At 40.3% G+C, this 12,776-nt stretch overlaps 1 protein-coding gene across 2 annotated transcripts in view; it reads left to right on the top strand.

The window, feature by feature from the left end:
* KCNN2 (potassium calcium-activated channel subfamily N member 2) overlaps positions 1–12,776 on the top strand; it is a 92,695-nt gene that overhangs the window by 72,812 nt on the left and 7,107 nt on the right. For both annotated transcript variants that reach the window (XM_079995437.1, XM_079995436.1), the window contains 2 exons: positions 8,150–8,260; positions 9,518–9,645. In XM_079995437.1, coding sequence (XP_079851563.1) covers positions 8,150–8,260; positions 9,518–9,645 — 239 coding nt within the window. The remainder of the gene's footprint in view (positions 1–8,149; positions 8,261–9,517; positions 9,646–12,776) is intronic.

The raw sequence follows: 12,776 nt of genomic DNA, 5'->3' as shown, positions 1-12,776 counted from the left end.
AGGCAGCCCTGTTCAGGGAAGTTTTTAATATGTGACATTTTAGTGTACTTTTCATCTTTGTTGGAAGCCGCCCAGAGTGGCTGGGGAAACCCAGCCAGATGGGCGGGGTACAAATAATAACTTCTTCTTCTTCTTCTTCTTCTTCTTCTTCTTCTTCTTCTTCTTCTTCTTATTTACCAATTCTCAATAGGAAGCAAGATTTACCGATTCCCGAGGAGAAGGCATGCATAAATGTTACCACTATGTGGATAGTTCAGCTCAGATACCTTGACATGAACAAATGGAGGCAATGATTTGTGCAGTGCATAATAAGTTTATATCAACATGATATTGTCATAGCCTCTAATATAAGTGGCTTTCGAATGAACGTTCCCCGTTTCATAGAGAATTGGCCTATTAATAGCTTAAATGTCATAACTTGGAATAAAACCTCCATCTTCAGGGATCATATATCTTTGATTATATGAGATATCGAATACAACAATGGATGGCAGACTTGATTTTCTCTTGCTTGTAGCATTCCAGAGAAGTAGATTAAACATACTGATGTTCATTGAAGAATTGAATAGATAGCATAAGACAAATTGTCACTGGCAGGTCACAGTTCCCTTAATATCTGAATATTTTATCTTACTGTAGCTCAAAGTGAGGGTCTCTTCTCTTGACAACCCCATCCATTGTAGCCACAGGAGAACAATGGGAGAAATTAAGCATCACCCAGAGGCAATTGTTACGTCAGGGCAAGCATTTTGGCTTGCCAGGCAGAACAAACCCTGTTCTCTCCCCGCACAATGTTCCTAGAGTTCGCTCACCACCCTCAAGTGGATGTCCTTGTGCAGGGCTTTCACTGGCAGAACTCACTGGTTGAATCCTGCCCATTTGACATATAATGAGACAGTCACATAGATGCCACACAAACAGCAGATGCAATATTGTGCCTGATTGGTTTTTGATGCAGTAATGAAAGTGGCTGAAGTATGCCAAAATTGTATTCAGGCTGAATCTTGTACATGCCCTTAGTACATACTAGGGATGGGGGAGCAGTTTGATTAACTCGACATTTAAAAGTAAACCTACCCAATTTTCACTTTCCAAAACAATCTGCAAACCAAAATACAGCTTATGAAAATTCACACTTTTCGGAATTTCGCAGTGCAATTCTGAAGGTGAGAAATGTCCCCCAAAATGCATATTTTGGTTCAAAGTGTACATGAAAATTCAAATATTGGTAGTGAAAAAAGCATATCAAATACACTACATTAGGGAGAGTTTGCTTTGCAAAATGTGTGTATAAAGCAAAATTGCATACACAAACGTGCCTGTTAGGAGACATTCACATGAAAATGCTGGTGAATTTTCATGAGGTCTTTTAAAAAAATCACTAAATTGCAAACTAATGTGGAAAACTGAACTCAAGACTGGAAAAAATGAGCAATGGAAAGAAACAGAAATTGACAGACTCACCCACCCTTAGTATACACACACATGCCTTATAATGAACTAATGCGCTGACTTCCTGCAAATGATAGTGTTTTAATCTTGCAGTCTTCCACACACAGATGGTCTAAGTCAGCGATTCTCAACCTGTGGGTCCCCAGATGCTGTTGGACTACAATTCCCATCATCCCTAGCTGGCAAGGCTGAGCTCAGGGATGATGGGAGTTGTAGTCCAACAACATCTGGGGACCCACAGGTTGAGAACCGCTGGTCTAAATCTTTCCCTACTTTGGGGATGCTGGGGAACCCAGACAATTTGGCTCCTTTCCATATGTACAGACACACCAACACCTCGGGGCCAAGGCAGTTTCGGCCCCCAAAATATATATTTTTGAAGGGGATGGGCCCCCTCAATATTCAGAGGACGTTGTGTGGCATCACGTTGGGGGCCCCAATCCTCCTGAGAAGCTGGTGCCTCTGCATAAGTGCCCTTCACCACATCCCCCATACTGCCCCAGAGCTGTCCCTGAACATGCTCTCTACATGCCCCATGCTGACATCAGAGCTCTGATGTCGTTTGGGCTCAGAGCTGTGCACACCCTTTTAGCAGAGTCTCCATGACGAAAGATGCATACAGGAGAGCATATTTACAGCTTTATTCAACATTGTTCAGAACAAAGGAAAAACATGACTGCTTGCCTCCGTTTCCAGGAAAAAACAGCCAGAAAAAAAGCTATATACAAATGGAAGTTCCCAGCAAGAAGCTAGAAGTAAACAGGCATGTGACCCACAACAGCCTGTTCCCTTTTAAGGTGGAACGGAACTATATCCTAACAAGTAGGACCCAAGGTATCCCGTGTCCCTGAGACTTTCTCCCAGGGACCGTAGCATTGAAGCTTCAGTGACTTCGACCAAGTTCTGCATTGTGGAGAAATTAAGAACTTATTATATACCTTTGTGGTTTTTTGACGATTGAGGAAAAAATGCTTAATGGCTGCCATTTTTTCTGGGAGGGGGATGTTCAATTCTTAGAGCTATGTAAATTATTTTGGTATCAACAACATAATTAGCTTTGCTAATAAGGGATTGAATTATATGTTTCTTTTAGGAAGGTTCAGAAAAGGCCAATTGAAAATTGCTGATGTAATAAAAACTTGAATAATTGAAAAGGGAAAGGGAAAGTAGTAGATACCAGTGAAACATAAACAATATAACAGTATTTCCACTGCCTTAGAAGTCTAAAAAGATCATAGATAGAAATATTCCAGTCATAGATGATTCACTGTTGAAAGTCTCTCTCACTCTCAGTCGGAGGCTGCTTTCAGCATGGGAGCGGAGAATTCCCCAACTTTCTGCACTGTCTATGCCTTCCTTGCTCATGGGTGATTGTACAGCACAACAACCTCTGAGCAAACTAAGGCACAACTTGTGCTAGTCATTGCCATGCCACAGACTGCCCTAAGCAAGAGAATTAAAAAGTAGTTTGCACTGCATTATACCCATTATACTGGATTTCAGATTTCTGTCTGCTGTAGTGGTACCTTTGTTACTGTGACACCTCTGCCCATGGAACAGCAAGTCAGCAAGACCCAAGCACGTTTAGATATTGCATGCTCCCGCAGCTAAAATGCCCTTTTTTTTTGTATCCAGTTCTGTCTAATATACACATTTTTTGTGACACATTTCCCCCTAATGGAATGCATTTCTGTTTGTTACTTCCAGGCTGCAGCTTCTTGTTGCAGGAGGTCTCACTTGTCTTAAAACCTATCTCAGGGATGGATTTTGCTCTCATTCCTCCAATCATTGCTTCTTTTGGAAAATCTTTTTTTTTTTTTTGGACTCCCAACACTTCTTTTAACTGGCCCATTCAGTTGGCTCTCCACCTAGGGATCCCAGAATGAATGGAATGTATTTAAATTCTTACAGGCCTTTCATTTTATTCAGAGGAGAAGGCGGATTGTTGTGCATTTTCTGGTGAGAACTAAATTTCCCATCATTGTCTATAAAGCGGACCTACTTTCTTCTTCTTTGGATCCCAAGGGAAATGAGCAAGAAGTGGGTCAGCTACCTTCTCCCAGGCAAGTATAGAAGAGTATTTTGTGGGCAAAGACAGCAGTCCGCCTCTTATTTGGCTGAACTCAAAACTACTTGAGATATCTAGAAGGAGCGGGAGAGTTCGGTGGTGTTTTTTTGAGAGTCATAAAGGAGAGTACCTAACGCAGGGGTCAGCAACCTTTTTCAGCCGTGGGCTGGTCCACTGTCCCTCAGACCATGTGGTGGGCCGGACTATATTGGGGGGGGGATGAACGAATTCCTATGCCCCACAAATAACCCAGAGATGCATTTTAAATAAAAGAACACATTCTACTCATGTAAAAACACCAGACAGGCCCCACAAATAATCCAGAAATGCATTTTCTTTTAAAGGACACATTCTACTCATGTAAAAAAAACAATGCTGATTTCCTGACCATCCGCGGGCCGGATTGAGAAGGCGATTGGGCCACATTTGGCCCACAGGCCTTAGGTTGCCTACCCCTGACCTAACACGTAGCCAGTTGACTTTCAAACTTGACTGCTCTCTCATTTTGCTCTCTGGAAGTGTGTGTCTTAATGATAGACAACAGATGTTTGCAAAAAAAAATATGTATTTCCTCCTTATCGCTAATTTTAAAATTATCTATAACTATAAATAATATAATATAAATAAAGGAAGAGGGTGGGGACTACAGTTAAAGTAAAACTTTTGAAAAACAGATATCTTTCGGGGGATTAAAAAAACTATCAGGAAGAAGAGAAGCAAAGGTAGCGGTGTTGGGCCATAAGAAAAACTATACATAAGAACTATACATAAATGAAACATGCAAGCCAAGCCAAAGAATCAGATCTGTCACTTGTATTATGGCAGTGGTTCTCAAACTCTGTTCTCTGGGCCACACCTTCAGAATAAAAATGTGCTCATGCCACACCAAAGTTTTTATTGATAAGAAATACATTGCAAAACAAAAAGAAACAACTCCTATCAGTGCTTGATTTACAACATAGGACAGAACTAATCTGAGACAAACAAACTCTTCATAAACACAAAGAAGCCTCTCTCTTTGCTTTCATATTCGTCAGGTTGAAAATCCCTGCTCACAACAATTTGACGTGAAGAACTGTAGAAGAATAGCCAATGCTGTTCACCAGCACTCTGTTTGAATGGCAATTCCAGATCACAACTAGGATTATGGGTTCATGTTCATGTATATCAGATATATTCTCTGAGTTAAACTAGTTCCATCTTCCTTTGTTGTGTCTTAAATTCTGCGCAAGTTCCATTAGATCAGGGACTGCCAACCATTTTGGGCTCCTGGGCCCATCTGCAAACCCTCCACACACACAACCAAGCAGACGTTGCAGCTTGTTCTATTGGGTGCAACATAATACTTCTGTCAAGTCAAACTTCAGTGTGTGTAGTGGGGGGGGGGAGTTACCCTGTGGGAACCAGGGAATGCCTGTGAGCTTATGTGTACCTATGTAGATAATCCCTGTGTTGGATTTTCAAGGGGGAAAGTAGGATTTAGTAAATATCAGAACTATTCCGTGCCTCACATAAAAATGAAACTGAACCACAACTCTGAATCCAAATTCTGAGTTGGATGCAGCAGTGCCCTTCCACAGTTAGAAGCCACAGAAGAAGGGGTGTTTTGTGTCATTTCATGAGGAAAGTGCAACTAAATTCGGATATGCTCTGCTTCTTGCACAATGTGCTGTGGAAGCAGCAGCATGAGAACAGCTGTAGAACCAAACTGCTATAGAAGTGTGAGATTTTCTGCAGACACGTTGTGATTGTTTTCCTCCTGCTTTGAATTCAGTCGGCTGTACTTTTTAGTTCTGGACCTAAGCATTGTGGCTCTATATATATATATATATATATATATATATATATATATATATATATAGTGTTTTGTTAAAGGACTCCTAGCTACTGGTCTTCACCTAGACATCTCAAGATGTTCCCTGTATTCATTGTGAGCTTGCTGACATTTTAACAAAGGCTTTCTTTCTCCGAAGGTTAATTAGTCATTGAAGTACCAGCTGTAGCATATAATCATTTGTTGGAAATGGTTAAGCTTCTGGAGAATACGCTGCACAGATCGTGTATGGCAGGGAGGAGCGGTGGAGTTCAAAAATAATTTACGTGTTTTGGAAGCTCTTTTGTACATTTTTGGAGGCCTGGCTTTCTTTTTTTCTTTCTTTTTTAAAAAACCTCTTTATATCATGAATCACAGTTTGTTCTAAGCTTTTCCAGAAAAAATGGATTTATACTTGCCCTGACTCTGATCCAGTGCCAATAGGTATGATTCCCCCTATTAAAAATGAGAGGGTAGACTTGAAAAGGAAAGCAGAGTATATGGAAGACAGAACAGAGCTTGTATTGTTGGGAAAATGGGAACACAATAGTTCAGGAAGCAAAAGTGCAGCTATTCATTTGTCTTTTTAAAAAGAGCTACATAATGCTTCGTGCCAATCCCTTCTTTCCCGAAACTAGTTTCTATGCAACCTTGTTCAGCCAGGAAACAGGAGGTGGATTCAGTCCTTGAAAGAAAAGTAGGTGGTTTCTAGAAAAACCATTGTGTGTGTGTGTGTGTGTGTGTGTGTGTGTGTGAGAGAGAGAGAGAGAGAGAGAGAAGGTTCCAAAAGCTGAGATCTCTGCTACTGCAGGTGCTGAGAATCCCTTAGTGCAAGTATATCTTCCTGATGAAAGACTTACAGTATTTTGTTATGCACATCTTCTTCCTATGATGGACTCTCCTAGATGTTCTAGGCTGTTTTATTTAACATGGTTTCATTCAGGCTCTGAAAAGGGGTTAGACATAATATATCGTGGACATAATATATCTTGATTTCGGCAGTTGACAGTCTTCCTTGCTGACCAGGTGGTAAAAAGTGGGCTGGATGCTACTCCAGTTAGGTGGATCTACAACTGGTTGAAGAACCATACCCATTGGGTGCTCAGTAATGACTCTGTGTCAGCCTTGAGGGAATTCTCAAGTGGGGTGCCACAGGGTTCTATCCCAGGCTCTCTGCTGTTCAGCGTTTTCATAAATATATTTGTGAGGGTGTGCATGAGATAAATTTACCTTCTAGAGGAAAAGTTCATTAAAGTCTTGTGAAGAGCATGCCAAATATTCATCTTTACAAGGGTTTGTAGAGCTGCAATGTATTTCAATACAGATCAAATATTAATGTCAATAAATGTTTAATGTATAGAATCCCTATAAACTGTTACTAATGGAATGTCAGGCTTTCCCCCTTGTGGGTAGAGCAAAGGGCAGATTGTACAATATTTCACTTTCCATGGGTTAATTAGATTTTAGGTAAGACTTTTATTAAAGTCCAAAGATAAAGTTTAAACAGGCTTCTGTTTTTATTAGATTTGTTCCTAATATAATTATACTGCCCTCCTTAATAGACACACTGATCAGTTCACTATAAATTGGCTTAGTTAAGCTCATTATTGCTATAATGTAAATGTTAAGTAGTGTTTTAACACTGATATTAATGATGCAACTTGTTTAAGTCTCCCTAGTTTGTTTTCATAACCAGCAGAGAAAACTGAAAATTTCTAATATCAAATAAGGAACTGGTGTTTATGTGTTAGTGCCAAAACCCCATTGCATGTATCGGCTGCTCGAAGAATCACATCTCTTATGCTACCCTTTGTCTATGGCCTATAAAGTCCCAACTTCTTTTGCCTTCAACAGGATATCTGTAACTTACAGTCCTTAGTTTCCCAACTAAAGAATATTAACATTCTGTGGAGAACTAGCGGGCAGCTGTTTAACATATTGCCAATACTTTCAGCTTTATCCTCCTTTGTTCCTTCTCATTGTGGCAGGGGGAGAAAACAGCAGACACACAAATGATGTGCAGAATCACTGGAGCAAGAAGATTCTCTTCCTGTGAGACCAAGTGGCCTGGTTTGCACATCAAACCTTGGCTTAGTGCAAAAGCGTGAACATACAGGCTCCAACAAACCATGGTTTGTTCTTGGTTACAACTCATGGCTAGTGTGGATAGAAGTTAACCAGACGGGTTGGGATGACATACTAAGACATAACATGGCGTGGCAGCAAAAAGAGATGGGAAAGAGTGAAGTAGCTATAAGCTCCTCTACGGGAGTCTGTGCATTCACGCTTAACCAAGGTTTCACTTAATGTAATATCCAAATCAGGCCATTGTGGAGGGAAGGAGGGAGAAGAATTGCAGATCTGGAAGCGATTGAACGTGCCATTAAAGTAACTCTTAAAGTGTGATATTACTGAGGGTGGGATTCACCTGATGAGTCTTGTCTGGAATTTTTAATTATTATTTTTTTTTTTGTGCAACACAGCTTTTCTCCCTCCTGCTACCCTCTGTGCCACCCAAAATTGGCTCTGGGGGGTTTGCGAGAACCCTCAGAATAGCATGTGGAAGGAGAATTGAGGAGATAATTCCATCTGGGAAACTGAATTGCTCGCATTGACTGAACGACTGCCTTAACATGACACTGAATTTCTTCCCAACTACAGAGACAATGATAAAATCAAATTAGATCATTTTGCACTAAACAAATGTACTTCTTTTGTGTGACCATACTGTTTTCTTTTCCTGTTTCGTCAATAGTGTGACCATTGTTGAATAAGGTATTACAACTCTTCGGATTTTGTTTTATTGCTATTTCCAGGGTGCTGGTTGCACTGCACTGGTGGTAGCTGTGGTAGCAAGGAAATTAGAACTTACCAAAGCTGAAAAACATGTGCATAATTTCATGATGGATACCCAGCTAACTAAAAGAGTAAGTCACAATGTGTGGTTTGGGGTTTTTTTGTATGTGTAATGAAAAGCAAATATTTTGCTTTGTTTTTCACCATGATCACAGATAGTTCTAGGGATAGATCTTGAAAGATGCTACTGAATTATTGAATCTTTAAGTTTCATGTCAGCTTTGAGTGTTTTGTCCACTGGTGGTAGATGTGAGGTCTCTCTTAAGGAATAGCAAAACAGAAGCAAATATGTGGAATAGGTCCTGGAACATGAGCTGAAGGCACATGATAAACCAGGCATAGGCAAACTCAGCCCTCCAGATGTTTTGGGACTACAACTCCCATCATCCCTAGCTAATAGGACCAGTGGTCAGGGATGATGGGAACTGTAGTCTCAAAACATCTGGAGGGCCGAGTTTCCCTATGCCTGTGATAAACCAATCTTAGTAAATCTAAGCAGGTATGGGACTGATCAGTGCCTGGAAGTGAAACTTCCAAGGAAGCCTTATGTTTTCTGCCTTGATTCCATCACGGAACAAAAATGAGATATGATTGTAGTGACAACCTGGCAGCCAGTTTAGTCTGACTAGTTGTCCTTCAACCCAACTGCTCATCTACTTAAAACAAAACAAAACAAAACATGACTGGCATTCAATGTCTAACAATTCCTGATGTTGTGGTGGAAATGTACTCTCAGAGTGCTGATCAGATAAAATGATCTTGTGAAAAGCAATGCTTGTCTATTTGGCATTCTAGTTTTATCCTAACCACATGCTTTTAAAAAATTAAAATATATTATATACATCCAGGAAAATCCGTCCGTATGGCAAGTCGAGATTTTTGAAAATTTCCTTAAAGATAGCTCAAAAACGTCACCTTTTAAAAAAAGATTTAGCGAAAAAGCTTAACAACTTTTGGCAACCCTGCTATATAAAGCCATGATCCAAAATGTCAAGTATGTTTCCTCTTCTTGTCTATGAAAAAGATGTTCCATAACAACACAGGAGAGAAGGGAAATTCCTGCATGGGCAGTGGGGAAGGGAAGGGTGTCAGCATGTTAATCAGACCTACTGCATCATAATGTATGAACCAGAATTCCCAAGATGCTAGGTGCGGATAGTCATTAATTCAAGTGCCAAGCAGAGGCACAGAATTTAGACTCTACAGCACCTGGTCTCAGAAGGAGACATTCCTGTAAATATTTACGATAGATAACATGTGCTAGGGAAGACTCAGAGGGACGTGTAATGCTGTTTCAGTCAGCCTGGTGTTTTCTTTTTTTTAAACAGGTGAAAAATGCAGCTGCCAATGTACTCAGGGAAACATGGTTAATTTATAAAAATACAAAGCTGGTGAAAAAGATAGACCATGCAAAAGTAAGGAAACATCAGCGCAAATTCTTGCAAGCTATTCACCAGTAAGTACCATTTTGGCTTGTCTATTTCCCCCTTATCCAGGATGCTGTGGTAATCTGGCAGGTTCAGTTTCTAGTGTGGATGTTGTTGTTCTGTCGATACAGGCAGTTGTCCCAAACCCACCTTCTGCCTGATTCTGTTCATTTTATCTCAAGGGTGTGGGAGGAAAGCATTGTATGTATCTCAGTGTGTCCCTGAATCTCCATCTCATTGATGGGAAACAATAGCATTTGAGATGGTTATGAAATGAGATGCACAATCTAATTCACATACAGATTATACATACGGTTTTTAGAAGGAAAGATATCTGAGACTCTTCATGAAGTTTCCATGGATTTCCAAGGTTTTTAGAAGGAAAGATATCTGAGACTCTTCATGAAGTTTCCATGGATTTCCAAGGCCAGGGGAAGAGAAAGCAGAAACGTTGTGGAAACAAATGAACAAGTTTTTCACATCCCTGACTCTTCATGTGTGATCCAACCACCCTTCCTTGAATATAGATTTTCTTTGCTAAAGCTTCCTACACATGATATTTTGGAATAAGAATGAATCTAGTACGTATTGCAAAATAGATTTGAATATCAATAACACCCTCTTGTGATTTTTCTGGCAGGTGCTAACAGCTGACAAAAGAATCTTTTACTATATTAACCATCAGTCAATAGCCCCTTATTTTATTATGTGATATATGTTTAATATAATTTTTTTTTTACCATTTTTAAAATTATTGCAACCAGTAGGTTCTACTACTGTGCCAGTTTTAGGAAATGGGTAAAGAATGTAATCATTTCCTATTGAAATGATTGGTTCATTTTAAAATCAATGTTATTGCTGCAGCAAATTTAAACTTGGTGAAAAGATAATGGTGGGATAGTTGTCTTCATTTTGGCACCCCAAGAAATTAGCCACCTTATGGTCTATTCATTTAGGGTATGTGGGGGAATTAGTTCCTGATACGAGCTAATCTTTGGAAACCGCAGGCTCCTTGCAGATATAATGGAAGCATTGCTGATTCCCCATTCATACCTGACTTTGGAGAGTGCTCAGTCACTGTTATGTTAGAGCAGGAAGACCTCGCCACAATTTGGGCTACATAAAACTAGTGGTAGATATTAATTGCTGCAGGTTTCTCTTCTTCACACCCTTCCTCTGCAGCACATAGAGAGTTTTTGGGAGGAGGAAATGGCCAAATGTAAGAGTCTGGAGCTTGGTGAACTAGCAGTAGAAATATAGTGTAATGAAAATGGGAGCAGAGGTCCACTTCTGTGAAAGAGGTCCTTTCTCAGAAGTGTAGATCAGAACCTCAGAATCTGAGTTGAAATACACATGATGTAAATTGCTTTTAATCATTCTGCAGTGGGGAATCAGTAAAGTTAGATCATCTTGACAGACCCAATACTATAATAACAAGAAAAAGACTTCAGAGCCAGTTCCAAGAAGTTGCAAAATAAATATGGCTTAGCATTATGAACTGCAGCAAGCATCTGGTTTATGTGCTCTCCACTCCAGCACAGATGCAGGGAGTATATTAAAAAATCTCTGCTTTCATTCTATATTAACCCCAACCTGTGGTCAATCTTAACCATGGTTAGTTAAAACAAGCGAACTTTGTGAACTGTGGTTTGAAGTTGGCTTGTTTCAACAAACCATGGTTAAGACTAACAGTTTGTATCATCTGAATTCCAACATGACAAACAGCTAGAAGTGAAAGCTTAGAGAAAGAGAAAGAGGGATAACAGTCCCAACATTCACTGTAGCTCATTCAACCATGGTTTAGTATCATGTCCAAACAAGGCTCATTGCGAGCAATTCGTTTTTCTTCCTACTTTCTTCTTTTCCACACCTGATGTTAACACAAGATGTGGAATCTCTGGTTGTTCCCTGCACAGAGGTCTGTGTACAGAGCCCAAGAGTCATGAATTTTATTTTATAGAGTCTGTAGTCACCCATTACACCAAAAGTGAGGAGGAAATAAGTTTCATAAATTAACCGTGCTTCTCTTCTTTCGCTGTTGATTTGAACGCATTAAATGGCAGTAATGTTATTTCCTTTTCTGCTTCAGAGGAGGGATCTGAAAAGGGCTAACTCATTAAGGGCTAACTCATTAAGGGCTAACTCATTAATGGTTACATACTATGCTTAAGTTATAAAATAAAATGTACACAATGAGTATTAGTTCAGTTTAGCAAAGATGTGAGGTTAAATGCTGCTGTCTATAGAAAAGCTGTTTCTACAAAAAGGGGGGGGCGTGTGGGTGGGTTCCTGAGATAGTGAATTACAAAATGAGCTGAAACCAGGTATTACAATATTGTGATTTAGTGGGATTCTTACTTCTGAGTGTACATGTTCAGGATTGGACTGCAACCTCTGCAACAGGGATAGGGAGCCTATGTACTACAATTCCCATACCCTTTGATCATTGGCCATGCTCACTGTGGCTGATGAGAACTAGATTCCAAAAGCTCCTAGAACGCCACAGGTTTCCCACCCTGCCCTACTGTGATCTGGCATCACATCAGTCTTCATGGAATAGTCCTTTTTTCACATCAATATGGCTTCTAATAAGCATGGGGCAGGGTAGCTATTATCTACAAGGTGCTTGTCTTCATTTTAATTTAATATGTGATTTAGCTTTGTCTTCTGACCTTACTTTCTATGTGTCCCTTGCTAGAAGTATTCAGACTTTCAAAAATATGTGTGGATTTGCCAACTGATGTGCTAGTGCTAGAGCTTTGTTCTCAAAGGAAGTGATGCAACTTTATCCCTTTAGTTTCAAAAAGAACTGCAAATATTTGTTCATCACCTACTATTGAGTAAGAAACTACCGTAGTTTTCGCTCCAAAACACACACTTTTTTGCTCCTAGAAAGTAAGGGAAAATGCCTGTGCATGTTAAGGAGCGAATGCACGGATCGGAGCCATGGCTGCCATCAGTCAAGCAAAGCGGGAGCCACTTACACACTCTACGAGGCTCTCGCTTTGCTTGCTTTAAAGCGACCTGGAGCCGGGGAGGAGGGAGGGAAGGAGAGCCATGGCAGCAAAGCGGGCAGCAGCCGCTTACACGGGAGGAGGGACAGACGCTAGCAAAGGTCCGTGTGCTCTCTAAACAGAGCAATGAGGCTGCAGAGGGACGC

Source organism: Podarcis cretensis (assembly GCF_951804945.1).
Source record: "Podarcis cretensis genome assembly, chromosome: 11".
NCBI classification, from domain to species: domain Eukaryota; kingdom Metazoa; phylum Chordata; class Lepidosauria; order Squamata; family Lacertidae; genus Podarcis; species Podarcis cretensis.
This window is presented reverse-complemented; position numbering and strand designations above follow the sequence as displayed.